The sequence below is a fragment of the Ylistrum balloti genome, unplaced genomic scaffold (assembly GCF_031769215.1).
Source record: "Ylistrum balloti isolate Yb309-2 unplaced genomic scaffold, AGI_CSIRO_Ybal_v1 Utg372324, whole genome shotgun sequence".
NCBI classification, from domain to species: Eukaryota; Metazoa; Mollusca; class Bivalvia; order Pectinida; family Pectinidae; genus Ylistrum; species Ylistrum balloti.
Genome location: NW_026783070.1, coordinates 73427 through 94806, shown reverse-complemented (window position 1 = coordinate 94806; position 21380 = coordinate 73427). Strand labels below are relative to the sequence as shown.

The 21380-nt window shown below is 37.6% G+C and overlaps 1 protein-coding gene across 1 annotated transcript; it reads right to left on the bottom strand.

Annotated features, from left to right (window-relative positions):
* Positions 1-557: 557 nt before the first annotated feature.
* LOC132564495 (fidgetin-like protein 1) lies at positions 558-20161 on the bottom strand. Its single transcript, XM_060229149.1, has 18 exons — positions 20016-20161; positions 19300-19385; positions 18875-18928; positions 18447-18529; positions 17941-18268; positions 17356-17558; positions 16176-16277; positions 14815-14903; positions 14422-14481; positions 12467-12602; positions 10103-10203; positions 7216-7295; positions 4142-4212; positions 3827-3988; positions 2132-2187; positions 1689-1852; positions 964-1064; positions 558-686 (listed from the first exon to the last, which is right to left on the bottom strand). The coding sequence occupies exons 1-18, from the start codon at positions 20159-20161 to the stop codon at positions 558-560; spliced, it is 2151 nt and encodes a 716-aa protein (XP_060085132.1).
* Between the last annotated feature and the right edge of the window lie 1219 nt (positions 20162-21380).

The following is a 21380-nucleotide window of genomic DNA, read 5'->3' as shown; positions in this document are numbered from 1 at the left end:
TCCCAATGGTTACCTTCACCATGGTAACTTGCTATCCCAATGGTTACCTTCACCATGGTAACTTGCTATCCAAATAGTCACCTTCACCATGGTAACTTGCTATCCCAATGGTTACCTTCACCATGGTAACTTGCTAACCAAATGGTTACCTTCACCATGGTAACTTGCTATCCCAATGGTTACCTTCACCATTGTAACTTGCTATCCCAATAGTTATCTTCACCATGGTAACTTGCTATCCCAATGGTTACCTTCACCATGGTAACTTGCTATCCCAATGGTTACCTTCACCATGGTAACTTGCTATCCCAGTTAGTTACCTTCACCATGGTAACTTAATATCCCAATGGTTACCTTCACCATGGTAACTTGCTATCCCAATGGTTACCTTCAGATCTGGGCTACACCTTTGTTACATCTCCTCTGTAAATGGGTAATGCCTTTGGTTACCATCTGATTTGGTTTACCTCCATGATTCCATGCTACAGGTAACTCCTCCTGTCCCAACCTTCTTATCTGTTTCTCATCCTTTTTATCTTTTGTTTTGCATTAAAATGTTATTTCCCCACACCCACACTTCCATACATTGTATTCCACTCTATATACAAATCTAAGTCTTTGTCAGAAACACTGGCTTTAACTTGCAGGAAAGCTTCCTCAAAGTCACAAAATATAATTGGGCGCACCTGTAAGAAAAATGATCAATGCCTTGAGTGATACAATCAGATTGGATGTTCTATTTACAATATATAATTTTGTTTACAATCATTTTCCCATTCAGTAAAATTCTGCCGTTTATAAAAGGAAATCCTGAAAGCATTAAAAGTTTCAATTCCTGTTGTTATCTAATCAGCAAAAATCCATGAAAGTTTCATTGTTTTGAGTAGAGTACAATTGATGTTATGGCTTCACCTCATTATACAAAGTCTGGGAAGTGGCAGTGACACTGTTAACAGTACCTACCTCATCAGCTGATATACTCTCTATATCACCAAAGGACATGCTTCTGATGGGCCCCATAGCTGCTTCTCTACATAGGCTGGCCATATCTGCTCCAGAATAGCCTGAAAAATAAAGTGGAGGGTGTTTTTAGCAAATTAAAGTTTATTGTGAAGCAATCTAGTACAAATCAGATCTCATATTTCACTTTACTTCTGTCATGTACTCTGTTCACATAGATTTGACCAAAACCAGTAGAAACAATTATGATGATGTTAAAAATCATAAGTCATCAATTTTTTTTTTCAGTCAGATATTCAATTTCTGTGTAACACAAAAAACTGATTAACTGTTAGACATGGCAATTTGTGGGAAAATTTGGAATGTTTCTTACATTAGCAATAAAAAGAAGCATGCTATATAACTGAATATTAAACCAAACACAATACTTAAACTGTCAAAAAATCTGTCTTTTTTATTGTTGATGTTTACACCACCATCTTGACTGTAAACACTGTTAGTTTGAAAACTTCTGGATGTATTCAAACAATATTTTTTGTGGATACTTCTGTGTTCTACTGTCCTAACAAGACAAATTTGATCCTGGGTCAGATCAGAGTTTGAATATTTGAGGTAAAAAATTGAAGTTACATAACATAACTGAATCCATCAACATTGAAATAATCAACGGTGACCAAAGTTAAAGACATAAAAAAATGTATATGAATCAGTGACCAAAGACAGCTGACCTTGAGATCTATCCTGAATGACCTTGAGTTCACTCTCGGTGAGTTGATACCGTTGCTGGGCCAAGAGATTGAGGACAATGTGCTGTCTGGCCTGAGACTCAGGTAGGGGGATGTAGAGTCGCTTCACAAATCTCCTCCTTGCTGCCTCATCAATCTCCTGGGGTCTAGATGGAAGAGAACTTTGGTTGTCATGGCTATTTGTTGGTTCTCTCATTTCAAAGTTGGTTTTGTTTGTGTTTAGATAAAACTAGCAATAGACTATCAGTGGAAAGAAACAGACTCACTAGACTCTAATTAGAACCATGTCAATCCTTCTAAAGAAATGGTTTATCATTCTGTACATGTAAAATAAAGGATTTCAACTTCTATTAGACAAATAACTGGATCATAACATTCTGTGTTGGAACTTAAGCTATCTGTGTTATTATTAAGATATTACCTACCTATTGGTAGCTCCTATCACAAGAATCCTGTCATCTGATGAGGTAGCAGCACCATCCTTTAAACAAAGACACAAAATTCTCTTATTGTCAACGAGGTAGCAGCACCATCCTTTAATCAAAGACACAAAATTCTCTTATTATCAACGAGGTAGGCACCATCCTTTAAACAAAGACACAAAATTCTCATATTATCAACAAGGTAGGCACCATCCTTTAAACGATGACACAAAATTCTCTTATTATCAACGAGGTAGGCACCATCCTTTAAACGAAGACACAAAATTCTCTTATTATCAACGAGGTAGGCACCATCCTTTAAACGAAGACACAAAATTCTCTTATTATCAACGAGGTAGGCACCATCCTTTAAACGAAGACACAAAATTCTCTTATTATCAACGAGGTAGGCACCATCCTTTAAACGAAGACACAAAATTCTCTTATTATCAACGAGGTAGCAGCACCATCCTCTCAACCAAAGACATACAAAATCATTCTTTTGTTATCCACAACAAAGCAGCACCATTCTGAAACAATCCCACACCAAATTCTCTTGTTATCAATGAGGTTGAAGCACCATCCTTATGAAGACACACCAAATTCTCTTGTTATCAATGAGGTTGAAGCACCATCCTTATGAAGACACACCAAATTCTCTTGTTATCAATGAGGTTGAAGCACCATCCTTATGAAGACACACCAAATTCTCTTGTTATCAATGAGGTTGAAGCACCATCCTTATGAAGACACACCAAATTCTCTTGTTATCAATGAGGTTGAAGCACCATCCTTATGAAGACACACCAAATTCTCTTGTTATCAATGAGGTTGAAGCACCATCCTTATGAAGACACACCAAATTCTCTTGTTATCAATGAGGTTGAAGCACCATCCTTATGAAGACACACCAAATTCTCTTGTTATCAGTGAGGTTAAAGCACCATCCTTATGAAGACACACCAAATTCTCTTGTTATCAGTGAGGTTGAAGAACCATCCTTATAAAGCCACACCAAATTCTCTTTATCAATGAGGTTGAAGTACCATCCTTGTAAAGCCACACCAAATTCTCTTGTTATCAATGAGGTTGAAGCACCATCCTTATAAAGACACACCAAATTCTCTTGTTATCAAAAAGGTAGCAACACCATCCTCTCAACCAAAGACACAAAGTCCTCTTATTACCAAGGACAAAGAAGCACCATCCTTAAACAAAGACACAAAATTCTCTTATTGTCAACGAGGTAGCAGCACCATCCTTTCAACGAAGACACAAAATTCTCTCAATATCTCTCATATCGTTCTGTATCACACTGGAGATCTAACTCATCCAACTGCATTGAAAAAAAACCAGAATGCTTAAATGAGATATTAAAACAAGTTTTGAAAAGTTTCAACAATGTGTCCTTTATTCTCTACTATTAGTTGACATTAAAGAACTGTAGATTGAAACCATAGGTGTACAGTATATGACCTTCATATTTGACCTTGACAAAAGGGTACCTTAAAGAGTAAATGAGTGTGAAAGTTGAATTAATTACGTCCACAAATACAACTCCTAGAGGGAAGGAGAAGAAGTGTGACAGAAGTGTGGAAGGAAAGATAAGATGAAAACAGCTCTCTCTAAATCAAGGTTCTATGGGTAAGGTATCATAAGTGTGTGTTTTAAGACATCAAATTTATACAGATCACTGACCAGTTGGACAAGAAATTCAGTTTTGATTCGTCTTGACGCCTCATGTTCACCGTCGGATCTCTGGGATAAGAGGGAGTCAATTTCATCAATGAACACAACAGCAGGCTGGTGACATCGCGCCACAGCAAACAGAGCTCGCACCATTTTCTCTCCCTCGCCTACCTATCACAGAAAGAAAGGTCTTATCTAGTACTTCAACCAGAAAAAAATATTTCATATCAAAATTAATGAACAATGAAGGATTTTTTTTCCAGAAATATTGTCAGATTATTGTAAAATAGCAGATATTTTAGAACAGTTCAGTAAAAAACTCACCCATTTAGATGTCAATGAGGATGCACTAATACTGAAGAATGTAGACTTTGATTGACTGGCAATACACTTCCCTGAAAGAGAGTCATCATCCAAACAAATTATTTACTGTATACATTAAGCATTCATTACACATGCTTAGAATCATCACAATGTTCAAAAATCAATACAATATTGTAACGTCAGGCTTCAAGCACTTGTGTGACATTGGTCATCAGTTACTGGTATCAAGTCCACCATCATCAGATGGTGAGACATTCTAATCGCTCTCTACGTCTTTAGTCCATCTGTCAGTCCTTAAATAATTCTTATTGTTGCTGTTTCTTGAGAAACACCTGATGGATCTTTGATCCAAAAAACAAACATGGCCGACAGATGGCCACCTTGGATTTTGACAAAATAGCTTATTGTTTGACAGTTGAAGATTACCATTGCTGAGAGGAATTCTATAATTTTATGTGATTATGAGAAAATAAGATGAAAGATCATAAAATAAGGGAAAAGATCCAACTTTTAATGAACAAATGAAGATCAAACAATGCTGGGTGCTGAGATCCTTCTGGGTTCTGTTGTTCTCATTCCAATGAACAAGAAGTTGCAATCACAACACAACCTGATGTACTTTGTTTACAGAGCTTTATTTCCATTTAAACTTAATTTTTATAGACCAACAATTTTTCCCCCAATTTTGTTCTAAACTGATTGTTGATTTCATCAATTAATGTGATTCCTGTTGTTTATTGAGGGACTTTTTCTATGAAAATGGTGGTGTTTAAGGAGTTAGGATCTAACATCCTTCACTTTGGTATTAAACCATGTCACTATCAAACTAACTACTGAGATAAGTGATATAGAAGTCATTTTCAAAGTCATCTGCAATCACCTTGCATACTTAAAGGTATCCATACCTTGACAACAAACCCGATACACCACAGTAAACAAGCAAGACATTGACTCCTCTCCCCGTTTTCTGTATTCTCATTCTCAATACACAGCAGAACCTACTGGTATCACCGATGTTTCATCCAACATTCTCTAAACCTGTCTTAATTGACCACTAGGTATTCTGACATCTTGTCTTATTTGAACAATATGTGTGTCCCACCAGGTGTCAGATTTAACAGAGAATGCAACTTTACCATTAAAGGTGGTTCAACATGTAATGAAATCACATCGTTTATTTATAAGTACTCAATAACAAAGATCCTCAGGATGTTGTTACGCCTTGTAACTTGTGAGAGCTTTACTATCTAACCAAGATTTTCAATGGGTCTCCCCCAACAATTTATATAAGAGATTTCTATGCCCTGACATGCCCTGCCCCTTCCAAAAACAACCTAAATTAGAGACTTCTACCATCCCCTAGCCACCCCTCCCCATCACCAATAACACACTACAACACATCCCCTAGCCACCCCTCCCCATCACCAATAACACACTACAACACATCCCCTAGCCACCCCTCCCCATCACCAATAACACACTACAACACATCCCCTAGCCACCCCTCCCCATCACCAATAACACACTACAACACATCCCCTAGCCACCCCTCCCCATCACCAATAACACACTACAACACATCCCCTAGCCACCCCTCCCCATCACCAATAACACACTACAAAACATCCCCTAGCCACCCCTCCCCATCACCAATAACACACTACAACACATCCCCTAGCCACCCCTCCCCATCACCAATAACACACTACAACACATCCCCTTGCCACCCCTCCCCATCACCAATAACACACTACAACACATCCCCTAGCCACCCCTCCCCATCACCAATAACACACTACAACACATCCCCTAGCCACCCCTCCCCATCACCAATAACACACTACAACACATCCCCTAGCCACCCCTCCCCATCACCAATAACACACTACAACACATCCCCTAGCCACCCCTCCCCATCACCAATAACACACTACAACACATCCCCTAGCCACCCCTCCCCATCACCAATAACACACTACAACACATCCCCTAGCCACCCCTCCCCATCACCAATAACACACTACAACACATCCCCTAGCCACCCCTCCCCATCACCAATAACACACTACAACACATCCCCTAGCCACCCCTCCCCATCACCAATAACACACTACAACACAAACAACTCACCAAGCAGACTTCTATGAGCTCCTCCTAATAAGTGAAATACCACTATCTTACTAGTTACTTTATTGTTTTGTCTAAGAGGGCACCACAACCTCATCCCCCATAACCCCTAATAATTCACTTATGAGAATTTTACCTACTGCTCAACCTAATGACTAACCTACATGTTTTACCAGCCTTTCCCCTCATTGATTAACCTATTAGTTTTACCAGTCCCTCTCTCTCTCCACCCCTCTAAAGACTAACCTACATGTTTTACCAGCCTTTCCCCTCATTGATTAACCTATTAGTTTTACCAGTCCCTCTCTCTCTCCACCCCTCTAAATACTAACCTACATGTTTTACCAGCCTTTCCCCTCAATGATTAACCTATTAGTTTTACCAGTCCCTCTCGTCCACCCCTCTGAAGACTAACCTACATGTTTTACCAGTCCTTCTCTCTCCACCCATCTAAAGACTAACCTACATGTTTTACCAGCCTTTCCCCTCAATGATTAACCTATTAGTTTTACCAGTCCCTCTCTCTCCACCCCTCTAAAGACTAACCTGCATGTTTTACCAGTCCCTCTTTTTCCACCTCTTTAGAGACTAACCTACTTGTTTTACCAGTCCCTCTCTCTCCACCCGTCTAAAGACTAACCTACATGTTTTACCAGCCTTTCCCCTCAATGATTAACCTATTAGTTTTACCAGTCCCTCTCTCTCCACCCCTCTAAAGACTAACCTGCATGTTTTACCAGTCCCTCTCTCTCCACCTCTTTAGAGACTAACCTACTTGTTTTACCAGTCCCTCTCTCTCCACCCGTCTAAAGACTAACCTACATGTTTTACCAGCCTTTCCCCTCAATGATTAACCTATTAGTTTTACCAGTCCTTCTCTCTCCACCCCTCTAAAGACTGGCCTATTTGTTTAGGATTTTATCAGTCTTCTCCCTGTAATAACTTACCAATGAGGGTTTTACCAGTTCCTGGAGGCCCAAACAGGAGCAAGCCTTTAGGTGGTCCCCTCAGCCCCTTGAATATGTCGCTAAAACAATCCAGATTTCATTTCAGTTTTTACCATTTTTAGCCATGTTTGTGTCTACATTGTATAGTTATGTTGGTGTCTACATTGCATAGTTATGTTTGTGTCTACATTGTGCAGCTATATTGGTGTCTACATTGTATAGTTATGTTGGTGTCTACATTGTGTAGCTATGTTGGTGTCTACATTGTATAGCTATGTTGGTGTCTACATTGTGTAGCTATGTTTGTGTCTACATTGTGTAGCTATATTGGTGTCTTCATTGTATAGTTATGTTGGTGTCTACATTGTGTAGATATGCTTGTGTCTACATTGCATAGTTATGTTTGTGTCTACATTGTATAGTTATGTTTGTGTCTACATTGCATAGTTATGTTTGTGTCTACATTGTGCAGCTATATTGGTGTCTACATTGTATAGTTATGTTGGTGTCTACATTGTGTAGCTATGTTGGTGTCTACATTGTATAGCTATGTTGGTGTCTACATTGTGTAGCTATGTTGGTGTCTACATTGTATAGTTATGTTGGTGTCTACATTGTATAGTTATGTTGGTGTCTACATTGTGTAGCTATGTTGGTGTCTACATTGTATAGTTATGTTGGTGTATACATTGTGCAGCTATGTTGGTGTCTACATTGTGTAGCTATGTTGGTGTCTATATTGTGCAGCTATGTTGGTGTCTACATTGTATAGATATGTTGGTGTCTACATTGTGTATTTATGTTTGCGTCAACATTATATAATTATATTTGTGTCGACATTGTATAGCTATGTTTGTGTCTACATTGTATAGTTATGTTTGTGTCTACATTGCATAGTTATGTTTGTGTCTACATTGTGCAGCTATATTGGTGTCTACATTGTATAGTTATGTTGGTGTCTACATTGTGTAGCTATGTTGGTGTCTACATTGTATAGCTATGTTGGTGTCTACATTGTGTAGCTATGTTGGTGTCTACATTGTATAGTTATGTTGGTGTCTACATTGTATAGTTATGTTGGTGTCTACATTGTGTAGCTATGTTGGTGTCTACATTGTATAGTTATGTTGGTGTATACATTGTGCAGCTATGTTGGTGTCTACATTGTGTAGCTATGTTGGTGTCTATATTGTGCAGCTATGTTGGTGTCTACATTGTATAGATATGTTGGTGTCTACATTGTGTAGCTATGTTGGTGTCTACATTGTATAGTTATGTTGGTGTCTACATTGTATAGCTATGTTGGTGTCTACATTGTATAGTTATGTTGGTGTCTACATTGTGTAGCTATGTTGGTGTCTACATTGTAGTGATATGTTAGTGTCTACATTGTATAGTTATGTTGGTGTCTACATTGTATAGTTATGTTGGTGTCTACATTGTGTAGCTACGTTGGTGTCTACATTGTATAGTTATGTTGGTGTCTACATTGTGTAGCTATGTTGGTGTCTACATTGTATAGTTATGTTGGTGTCTACATTGTGTATTTATGCTAGTGTCTACATTGTATAGCTATGTTGGTGTCTACATTGTGTAGTTATGTTGGTGTCTACATTGTGTAGCTATGTTGGTGTCTACATTGCATAGTTATGTTGGTGTCTACATTGTGTATTTATGTTTGCGTCAACATTATATAATTATATTTATGTCGACATTGTATAGCTATGTTTGTGTCTACATTGTATAGCTATGTTTGTGTCTACATTGCATAGTTATGTTGGTGTCTACATTGTGTATTTATGTTTGCGTCACTATTATATGATTATATTTGTGTCGACATTGTATAGCTATGTTGGTGTCTACATTGTGCAGCTATGTTGGTGTCTACAATGTGTAGTTATGTTGGTGTCTACATTGTGTAGCTATGTTGGTGTCTACATGGTGTAGTTATGTTTGTGTCTACAATGTGTAATTATGTTGGTGTCTACATGGTGTAGTTATGTTTGTGTCTACAATGTGTAGTTATGTTGGTGTCTACATGGTGTAGTTATGTTGGTGTCTACAATATGTAGTTATGTTTGTGTCTACAATGTGTAGTTATGTTGGTGTCTACATTGTGTAGCTATGTTGGTGTCTACATTGTATAGTTATGTTGGTGTCTACATTGTGTATTTATGCTAGTGTCTACATTGTGTAGCTATGTTGGTGTCTACATTGTATAGTTATGTTGGTGTCTACATTGTATAGTTATGTTGGTAACATTACTTACATACAGACTACAGGTGTACAGTACTTACAGACGTATCATTACTTACATTATAGTACTTACATACATAGCATTACTTACATACAGATTACAGGTGTACAGTACTTACAGATGTAACATTACTTACATACAGACTACAGGTGTACAGTACTTACAAATGTATCATTACTTACATTATAGTACTTACAGACATAGCATTACTTACATACAGATTACAGGTGTACAGTACTTACAGATGTAACATTACTTACATACAGACTTCAGGTGTACAGTACTTACAGATGTAACATTACTTACAGACTACAGGTGTATAGTACTTACATACTATAGGTGTACAGTGCTTACAGATGTAACATTACTTATGTACAGACTACAGGTGTACAGTACTTACAGACGTAATATTACTTACATACAGACTTCAGGTGTACAGTACTTACAGATGTAACATTACTTATGTACAGACTACAGGTGTACAGTACTTACAGATGTAACATTACTTACATACAGACTACAGGTGTACAGTACTTACAGATGTAACATTACTTATGTACAGACTACAGGTGTACAGTACTTACAGATGTAACATTACTTACATATAGACTACAGGTGTACAGTACTTACGGACGTAACATAGGCCAAACTACAATCTCCTTGATACATTTCTTGGCAAATTCTAAGCCAGCAATATCACTCCAGTTCATCTGTGGGCCATTGTCCATGATCTACAATAATAAGATTTGTTATTTGTTTATAACCTATTTTCTAGACAAAAGAATTTTTATTGATAATGTGTTAATTACTTTCAAGACAATCGAAGATCTTTTATTGATGATGGCACACAATTAAAAGTGTATGTTACCATAATAACGATATAATATTGCATAACATGACATCGAAAAGGTAAGTCACCTTCATCATTTGTCATCTGATGTATGTGACCGAGTAGTCATCGAAATTTCACACTCAGATATTCTACTGTCTGTGTTGTAAAAGCTTGTTATGTGTATTGCAGCAGGCAAAGCAGAGCAAAACCACTAAGGTGTGAGAAACAGAGTCAAGAGGTACACAAAGCACAATCACGGTAATGTACACAAAGCACAACCACAGTAATGTACACAAAGCACAACCACGGTATTGTACACAAAGCACAACCACGGTAATGTACACAAAGCCCAAATGTACACAAAGCACAACCACGGTAATGTACACAAAGTCTAAATGTACACAAAGCACAACCACGGTAATGTACACAAAGCCCAAATGTACACAAAGCACAACCACGGTAATGTACACAAAGTCCAAATGTACACAAAGCCGTCACGGAAATGTGGACAGAGTCCAAATGTACACAAAGCACAACCACGGTAATGTACACAAAGTCCAACCACGGTAATGTACACAAAGCACAACCACGGTAATGTACACAAAGCCCAAATGTACACAAAGCACAACCACGGTAATGTACACAAAGCACAACCACGGTAATGTACACAAAGCACGACCACCGTAATGTACACAAAGCACAACCACGGTAATGCACACAAAGCCCAAATGTACACAAAGCACAACCACGGTAATGTACACAAAGTCCAAATGTACACAAAGCAGTCACAGAAATGTGGACGGAGTCCAAATGTACACAAAGCACAACCACGGTAATGTACACAAAGCACAACCACGGTAATGTACACAAAGCACAACCACGGTAATGTACACAAAGCACAACCACGGTAATGTACACAAAGCCCAAATGTACACAAAGCACAACCACGGTAATGTACACAAAGTACAACCACGGTAATGTACACAAAGCACAACCACGGTAATGTACACAAAGCCCAAATGTATGCAAAGCACAACCACGGTAATGTACACAAAGCACAACCACGGTAATGTACACAAAGTCCAAATGTACACAAAGCAGTCACAGAAATGTGGACGGAGTCCAAATGTACACAAAGCACAACCACGGTAATGTACACAAAGCACAACCACGGTAATGTACACAAAGCACAACCACGGTAATGTACACAAAGCACAACCACGGTAATGTACACAAAGCACAACCACGGTAATGTACACAAAGCCCAAATGTACACAAAGCACAACCACAGTAATGTACACAAAGCACAACCACAGTAATGTACACAAAGCACAACCACGGTAATGTACACAAAGCAGAACCACGGTAATGTACACAAAGCACGACCACCGTAATGTACACAAAGCACAACCATGGTAATGTACACAAAGCCCAAATGTACACAAAGCACAACCACGGTAATGTACACAAAGCACAACCACCGTAATGTACACAAAGCACGACCACGGTAATGTACACAAAGCACAACCACGGTAATGTACACAAAGCACAACCACAGTAATGTACACAAAGTCCAAATGTACACAAAGCAGTCACAGAAATGTGGACGGAGTCCAAATGTACACAAAGCACAACCACGGTAATGTACACAAAGCACAACCACGGTAATGTACACAAAGCACAACCACAGTAATGTACACAAAGCACAACCACGTTAATGTACACAAAGCACAACCACAGTAATGTACACAAAGCAGTCACAGAAATGTGGACAGAGTCCAAATGTACACAAAGCAGTCACAGAAATGTGGACAGAGTCCAAATGTACACAAAGCATAGTCACAGAAATGTGGACGGAGTCCAAATGTACACAAAGCATAGTCACAGAAATGTGGACGGAGTCCAAATGTACACAAAGCAGTCACAGAAATGTGAACGGAGTCCAAATGTACACAAAGCATAGTCACAGAAATGTGGACAGAAACGAAGCACAATACACATCTGTGTTATTACATCATGCTTAGACGATGTATTAAATATTTCAGTATTATGGTATTTATGAAGGTCTGCTTATTATATCCAGTGTAGCAAGAATTAGTTTTAGATCATTGGCATTTGATGATAATTTACTTGTTAGGATGTAGATGTGAGAGCAATTGTACCTCATTCATGACCAGCTCAATCATTTTTGGTTCAATCCCCTTAAGTCGTTCATCCTCTGGTTCATCAGAAGAAGATGATGCTGAGGTCCCTTTTCCAAATACAGACTTCTGTACCTTGTTCATATTTACATCAGATCTAAAATAAAGTTATCACTAAAATTCATCAAAACAACATACAACTATTTTTGTTGTTTTGAGTTAAATATGAATAAAACACTGCTGCAGAAACTTAAAAGAGTAAATGTTTTATGTTCATGGTTTATAGCAGAACAACATTCTCACTGTTAATGCCATCAAACTTTCTTGTTTAAAGAAATTTAATCATAAGAATATATTACAAACAATACAAATCCCCTCCTGGCACCACATGGAACCCCTTCATTACACTGTCCCACTCACCCATTATCCTGCCCCTTGTTGATGTTTGTGTGACAAAGTATAAAAAGGTTAGCCCTGACATGGTGTCACCCATTATCCTGCCCCTTGTTGATGTTTGTGTGACAAAGTATAAAAAGGTTAGCCCTGACATGGTGTCACTCACCCATTATCCTACCCCTTGTTGATGTGTGTGACAAAGTATAAAAAGGTTAGCCCTGTCATGGTGTCACTCACCCATTATCCTGCCCCTTGTTGATGTGTGTGACAAAGTATAAAAAGGTTAGCCCTGACATGGTGTCACCCACCCATTATCCTGCCCCTTGTTGATGTGTGTGACAAAGTATAAAAAGGTTAGCCCTGACATGGTGTCACTCACCCATTATCCTACCCCTTGTTGATGTGTGTGACAAAGTATAAAAAGGTTAGCCCTGACATGGTATCACCCACCCATTATCCTACCCCTTGTTGATGTTTGTGTGACAAAGTATAAAAAGGTTAGCCCTGACATGGTGTCACCCACCCATTATCCTACCCGTTGTTGATGTTTGTGTGACAAAGTATAAAAAGGTTAGCCCTGACATGGTGTCAATCACCCATTATCCTGCCCCTTGTTGATGTTTGTGTGACAAAGTATAAAAAGGTTAGCCCTGACATGGTGTCACCCACCCATTATCCTACCCCTTGTTGATGTTTGTGTGACAAAGTATAAAAAGGTTAGCCCTGACATGGTGTCACTCACCCATTATCCTACCCCTTGTTGATGTTTGTGTGACAAAGTATAAAAAGGTTAGCCCTGACATGGTGTCACCCATTATCCTACCCCTTGTTGATGTGTGTGACAAAGTATAAAAAGGTTAGCCCTGACATAATGTCACTCACCCATTATCCTACCCCTTGTTGATGTGTGTGACAAAGTATAAAAAGGTTAGCCCTGACATGGTGTCACTCACCCATTATCCTACCCCTTGTTGATGTGTGTGACAAAGTATAAAAAGGTTAGCCCTGACATGGTGTCACCCATTATCCTGCCCCTTGTTGATGTGTGTGACAAAGTATAAAAAGGTTAGCCCTGACATGGTGTCACCCATTATCCTGCCCCTTGTTGATGTGTGTGACAAAGTATAAAAAGGTTAGCCCTGACATAATGTCACTCACCCATTATCCTACCCCTTGTTGATGTGTGTGACAAAGTATAAAAAGGTTAGCCCTGACATGGTGTCACTCACCCATTATCCTACCCCTTGTTGATGTGTGTGACAAAGTATAAAAAGGTTAGCCCTGACATGGTGTCACCCATTATCCTGCCCCTTGTTGATGTGTGTGACAAAGTATAAAAAGGTTAGCCCTGACATGGTGTCACTCACCCATTATCCTGCCCCTTGTTGATGTGTGTGACAAAGTATAAAAAGGTTAGCCCTGACATGGTGTCACTCACCCATTATCCTACCCCTTGTTGATGTGTGTGACAAAGTATAAAAAGGTTAGCCCTGACATGGTGTCACTCACCCATTATCCTGCCCCTTGTTGATGTGTGTGACAAAGTATAAAAAGGTTAGCCCTGACATGGTTACACTCACCCATTATCCTCCCCCTTGTTGATGACAGGTGGAACAAATTTGCCACTGGGACCTGCTCTCCTGTAAAGGCCAATTGGAGGTGAGACATCAAACACAATTTAAGAATTCAAAAGGCTTCCAGATATCAAATTTGTGATGTCAGTATTTGATAATCAACAAACTACTGTAGTTATTCTGTGTACAGTACCTTAACTTGTTTACAGCGACTTCCTTGCACTAACGTAGTTATCCTATGTACAGAATCTTAACTTGTTTACAGTAACTTCCTAGCAGTATATAGATATCCTGTGTATCTTATCTTTAGCTTGTGGTCAGTGACATCCCAACACTTCCATAGTTACTTAGTGTAAAATATCTTGTGTGCAGTCCTTACAATACTAAAGTCAACCTTACCTTGTGCCCAGTGACTTCCTAGCACTACCATAGGATGCTGTAGAAACTGCCCCACCACCACTGCCATACTTCTTCTGGTTTTCTAGTTTCTATAAAAATCATATATTTTACACATGAAACATGGAACTTTTCTAAATAGGAAGCATTATCATATCACATTAGAGAACAAAAACAAACCTCATGTCCGAGATGCACTTTTGTCTCTCCACATTCTCATCATTTTGAAAGTCAGATTACCTTTGTATTCTCCATTTGGTTGCATGTTATGTCATAAAAATGCTATTCAGTAATGCATTCTCATCTTTTACAAATGAATCCATTCAAATGCATAATAACAAAAGTGTCCACCATTAACAAAATATCTCATGAATGTGAAACAATACACTGATAAACAAATGTCTTTCTTACAATGAGTAACAAGAAGTCCAACAGCCCACAGGGAAATGTATTTATGATACTTGTATTGTATCTATTTCCCATCACAGACTCGTCCCTCCATCAAAACGAGGTTACATGTAACCGTGTGACAATACTACATTCTCAATATAATAAGGATTTTGAAGAATTTGCTCAATGTCCACTATTTGGCCCCACCACTCTGATGCCAAACCAGGACCCACTCTTCATTCAAAACTAATCCCTTCATCCCAAGCATTACTCACACCAAATAAGGACAGAATCAAGGTATTCCTACATAAGAAGAATGATCTCGAAGAATTTGTCTACATTCCCTATTGAGCTCCATCACTTCCACTATACAGGGCTGAAATCCATCATTTCTGCAAAATTTTTACCTCTTTACCCAAGCACGCATTCAGGCAAATTGGGACAACATCCAGGTATTTCTACAGAAGGATTTTAAAGAATTTACTCTATTTTCCCTATTGGCCCCCGTCCCTCTGGTCCAAGGGGGCTGTGGCTCATGGTTTATACAAAACTGATTTCCTTTACTCAAGCATGCTTCAGACCAATTTTGTACAAGATCCTGCAATTCTTAAAGGAAAAGACAGATTTTAAAGATATAGATAGATTTTCCCTATTGGGCCCTGCCCCTCTGACCTCAGGGGGCCAAGACCCAACATTTAAATAAAACTGATTTTCCTTCACCTATGCATGCTTCAGACCAAATTCAATTAAAATCTGCTGTCGTTCATGACAAATTGCAATTTATAAGAAAAGTTAACAGAGGATGGACAGATGATGGATGCCCTGGTATCCTGTAGTTTGGGCCAAGTGAGCTATAAATTGAAATGCTGCTTAATACACTATGACGTCTTTCTGACCTTACACTGTAACCATCACCTTGACAAGATCTGACAATGATACCTGTACAGAAGAACTTGTGATGTAAATATACTGACCAGCTGCTCTCTAGCTGTTCTGAAGGCTCCCCCTGTTGCAGCAGGAACCTCCTGTTGATAGTCTGAATGGTCTTCACTGTATGGTCTCTTTATACCTCCACCCTAAAAAGAGTTCCATATTGTTCACATTACACCCTACTCTCTTACCAACTACTGTAAACAAACTCTTTTGTGGCAAATAACTTTCATGATATCAGTAATAACAAGTTTGTTGCTACGTTTGAGCCACCATGTGTAACCCCTGTAGGGAGCCCCATATCTGGTCACTATTTTGGCCACGATAGGTAAACTTAGTGGCGTTTGAGGGACATAGGTCAGTAGTGATATGTTCACGCACCATAACAATTTTCGACAATTTATCAACAGCAGATTTTACTGAGAGGAATAAAGTTTAAAATTGATTAGGTGTCTCCTGTTTTTGTATAGATTGCAATGTGAAGGTTGATCAATTATTTAAATGGGTAAATGTACATCAGATAAATAGTCATTATTACAAAACAACAAACACAAACTATGAAAATCAGTGTTCTTTGTCAACTGGTATGTTTTACTTCGCATTTATTAAATTTTCCAAATTTGCTGCAATCACAAAAGAATGTTGGCTTACAATATATTTCCACCGAATTCTTTCATAATTCAAAGTGAAAATGAAAAGAAACTGACTGATATCATAACCTGGTACAAAACAGCATTTTAATACACTGAAAAAGTAAATGCCAATATTAGTTCCCAAGAAACCTATTATGAGTATCAAAATCATATCTCTTTCAAACACACATCTTTTATATGATTAAGGGTGTCTTCATTTTAACTGCAGACATTAGATTTCTCGTTGAAATGTAAACATGTATTGTTTACAATGAATTAATTAACTGTTAGGTCTATTCTAATTAATTAGGTCTCTTTGTTAATTATACAGCAATGTTATATCTCAGCCTTAGATAGAACAATGTATCTAAATCATTAAAGAATAACTGATGAACTGAGAAAGTTGACATCAATAATGCTAACATTTTAAATACAGATGTCTCACAAAGAAATACAGATGTCTCACAAAGAAATACAGATGTCTCACAAAGAAATACAGATGAATGTATTTTATACTGAGGTAATTATATTTAGACATATCAACAAAACAAATGGTCTGACTTCATGAAGAGAAGTGGAGAGATGCTATTACCTGTCTCCAGGATTTCTGATGATCATTATATTGTCCAGGTTGTCCTCCAAACTGATCATTAGAATGTCTAGGTTGTGTTCTAAACTGACCACTAGAGTGTCCTGGATGTCCGCCAAACTGATCACTTGAGTGTCCTGGATGTCCGCCAAACTGACTACTTGAATGTGTTGATACTGCTTCCAAATGACCATAAGCACTTCCACCTATGATACCATGAATATTAGGTTAGCCACATGCAAGAAAAAACAGCAGTACTATCAGCAGCGTACAAGCAAGCTTTGTTGAGGGACCAACATCCCCCACCACCAAATAACATTGATATACTTTGGCAAACCCGTGACTGAAATGTTTTTAAATAGATTAAACCCAAAAAGAGTGAATGAGAGTCAAGTTAAAAATTTAATCACAACATTAGTTAGTCTGAAGAAAATGTTAAGTACAAATCAACCATGTAAAGATTTCACTCAACCCTGAACTTTGTTAGACACTCATCTTGTAAAATTGCTTCTTTAAAAATAGGATAAACTGACACTTTCCAAACCCGATTTGTAATATATATAAATCATGTGTAGTAGATAACTTTACCATTATTATTTGAAAACAGTGGCCTTTTATTTCCAGGCCTAGTAAACCTTCCCTCAAACTCAAATTTATTCTTGGGTTGTCTGGCTGTGTCTGACAACACATTCTGGTCTAATGAAGTTAAATGGTCATCACTGTATCCTTGGCATTTGGTTGTAATACGGTCAGTAGTAACATCCATTTCCTGATGACCACTGCTAACAGAATGCTTGTAACTGTTGTTCTGACCAGATTGACCACTGTCCAATCCAGATTTAGATATGTTTTTCACTCTTCGGGAAAAAAGAATGGTATTCTTGTGAGATGGAGGCACCAAGATATCTGCATGTCTCTGAAATGTTACAACAGGTTAAAAAACATATATTTCTTAATACCCGAGTTGTATTTCTTACCAGAAATATTTCCCCCACCCAAAAAAAAACATTTTTCCTATATACATATAATAAAACATATTGGTCACGTTTAACAATGCTATACATGTGTTATATATAAACAAAGTTTGACCTTACCTGACTTCTCTTCATCATGTCTTGTACACATTTTATCCCTTTCAGTTTTTCCATCGATAGTGATGTTTGCCATTTGTTGCTTTCTAGAAAAGAAACAAAATATTACATTTTCCTCCTATTAGAATTAATCTACTAAAGAAAACGTTGAAGCCTCTTATTCAGAAACGTTATTAGGAACACCGTTAGATAGTACAGATATGGGGTTTTTACTTTAGTTTGGCTCTGCATTAGTTTCAGCACAAAGGTCCCATTTGTTGATTTCTTCATCTTTTTGTCTTGTTGAGCAGTTTTAATATTGTCACTCATAAAATATTTCTATCATACACTGAATATTGTCAGATGTGTTTACACAAATAATATCAAGCTTCCGTTCAGAATTCCCGACAATACTTCTTTAGTCAGTCTTGTTGGCTGTGGTTTTAACTTACCATTTTTATGGGAGGAACACAAAGCTAAAGCACCATCTGCAAAGTTGTTTAACCCTGCAAAACACAGAAAATGAATTATGAAAACAGAGATGCAATCTTTAATTAAAGCCATATTATGTATATATTGTATTACTTATTCTAAAACAAGCTTTTCTAAAATTTGGATATCATTTTGACTAGAACTATGACTGGTGTAGGTATTGTGTAAGTCTTCTGTCCAGTGCCATCTATGACTTAAGGCAACTGAAATAGAGATTCCAAATCCTGAAGAATAATGCACGATGGTTTGTTGTAACAAGTTTATAAGGAGACCATTATCAGTTAAAGTTGTAATAATGACTCTGCAAATAAGTTGGTATTTAATGTTAGAAATTTATCCCCTTGATATCACAAGAGTCAGACGGAAAATCTAAACCAACCAATACCTGACATTTTATCCAGAGAGTCTACCAGGGAAGCATAAGAACGTTCAAATGGTCCTATGAGATGGTTGGCACTATCAGCAGATATTCTGAAAATATCACACATACTCTATATCAATGAAACAGATAATACACATAAAATGACATATTTCCTTTAATGTCATCAAAACAATTCTGACATTGAAATTAACATCTTTCAATGTAAAAGATTTCTACATTAATGTCAAGTTGCCTTTTAAAGAAGACTGGAAAGACCTCATTAATTCTCCATTATTAAGATTGTCAACAATTCACTATAACAGCATTGGTGGTAGTAGTGTTACGCTGTGAATTATGAAATGAATGTTATGGTATATCATATAAAGAAAAGTGTATGAAACTTAACAATATTTGATTTGATACTTCAGTGTCTTCATGACAACAATACATACAAATAAAAAGTTGTGTAAAGGTAGAGAAATGCTGACAGGGAGGGAAGTTCAAACAGGAAGGGAAGTTCAGACAAGGAGGGAAATTTGGACACAGAGGGAAATTCAGACAGGGAGGGAAGTTCAGACATTTTGTAGTTCTTGCGATATTGTTTATTCATTAGTCTCCTGGTGTTACATATAGAGCATCCTATAAATATAAAAAGCAATACTAAAGTCTACATCAAAAAAGTAAATATGAGGTGTGTTAAATGTTTAAACAATAATGAAATGTTGGTATCAGATCCTTACATGTTTGAACCAGCCGCCAGTCTGAGGTTGGCAATGATCTGTCGGGTGAGATCAGCTCTCTCCGACACCCGTCCTTCACAGAGTTTAGGATTAAATAACTGAGACTGCATATGATGCAGGAAGGCTCCATCTTCTGGGAACTCCATTGATGGAAAAAAGAACCTATCAACATAAGTTTTCATAGTAATGCATGGTCTTTTGGCGATTTTTAGATGAGGCAATTTCCTGCACCGACTATGATTGTGGGATATTAACTCAACTACATGTCAGTTCAAAAACTGTTAATATAAATCGCTTTAATAAGGATACCAAACTGAAGTGAAACAACTTTTTTCATATAAAAATGAGCGTGCACAAACGCGACAGATGAAACTTTCACACTGATTGGAATGATTATAAACAACATTGATGACGTAGAAAAGTCTCTGTGCAGAAATCCCAATTTTATTTGCGAGTTAGCTATTCTGTTTCTATAAAAACTGGTGTTACTTTATATTCCATCCCTGCTATTTCATTTCAGATTACTTCTACTTTAAAAAAAAACAAGGCCCATTATGGAGTCTGCTACCATGCATATAGTACGTATACGTAGTTACGTTTATCACATATTCCTGAAACCACGCACTCCTCGTCTTAGCGTTTATCCACCACTGAAACAATAAATAAATTCTCTAACACACGTGCAAATATTATTCTATAGCTGATATTGTTGCAAATTACAGAGATATTTAAATAAATAGCTGTAGATCTTCGTCTTCTGTTTACAAAATTTCCCGCTGTAACAGATATTCTTACCTCTTCACATGTAAGAGCTCGCAGATGCGTTCGACAGGAAGGTGCGTTCGATGCAAAATTGTAAATGCCAGTTATAATGGTATGTTAATTTTTTCTCAACTAAAATTCAGAAAAAAAAACCATTTATTCAAACCTGAGATAGTCTCACAAAGAATGTTCAGAGACTTGTATTCTTGTAGTTTGGTTGCCCAGTATATTTCTTTATTTTATTCACCCGGTGTATTTCTGTGCTCAGTTACATTGTATAATTCTATAGTTTGGTTACCACTACATCTCTATAGTTTGGTTACCTGGTGTATTTCTATACTTGGTTACATTATGTAATTCTATAGTTTGGTTACCACTACATCTCTATAGTTTGGTTACCTGGTGTATTTCTATACTTGGTTACATTATGTAATTCTATAGTTTGGTTACCCATACATCTCTACAGTTTGGTTACCTGGTGTATTTCTGTACTCGGTTACATTGTATAATTCTGTAGTCTGGTTACCCATACATCTCTATAGTTTGGTTACCTGGTGTATTTCTGTACTCGGTTACATTGTATAATTCTGTAGTTTGGTTACC

What these genes read in the sequence shown, in the direction of transcription:
- LOC132564495 (XM_060229149.1), bottom strand. Translation starts at nt 20,161, where the DNA reads ATGGAGTTCCCAGAAGATGGAGCCTTCCTGCATCATATGCAGTCTCAG. An exon ending in CTGGCGGCTGGTTCAAACAT is followed by an intron (nt 19,386 to 20,015) that starts GTAAGGATCTGA and finishes TGATATTTTCAG; the next exon opens with AATATCTGCTGATAGTGCCA. An exon ending in AACTGGTAAAACCCTCATTG is followed by an intron (nt 4,213 to 7,215) that starts GTAAGTTATTAC and finishes ACTCTCTTTCAG; the next exon opens with GGAAGTGTATTGCCAGTCAA.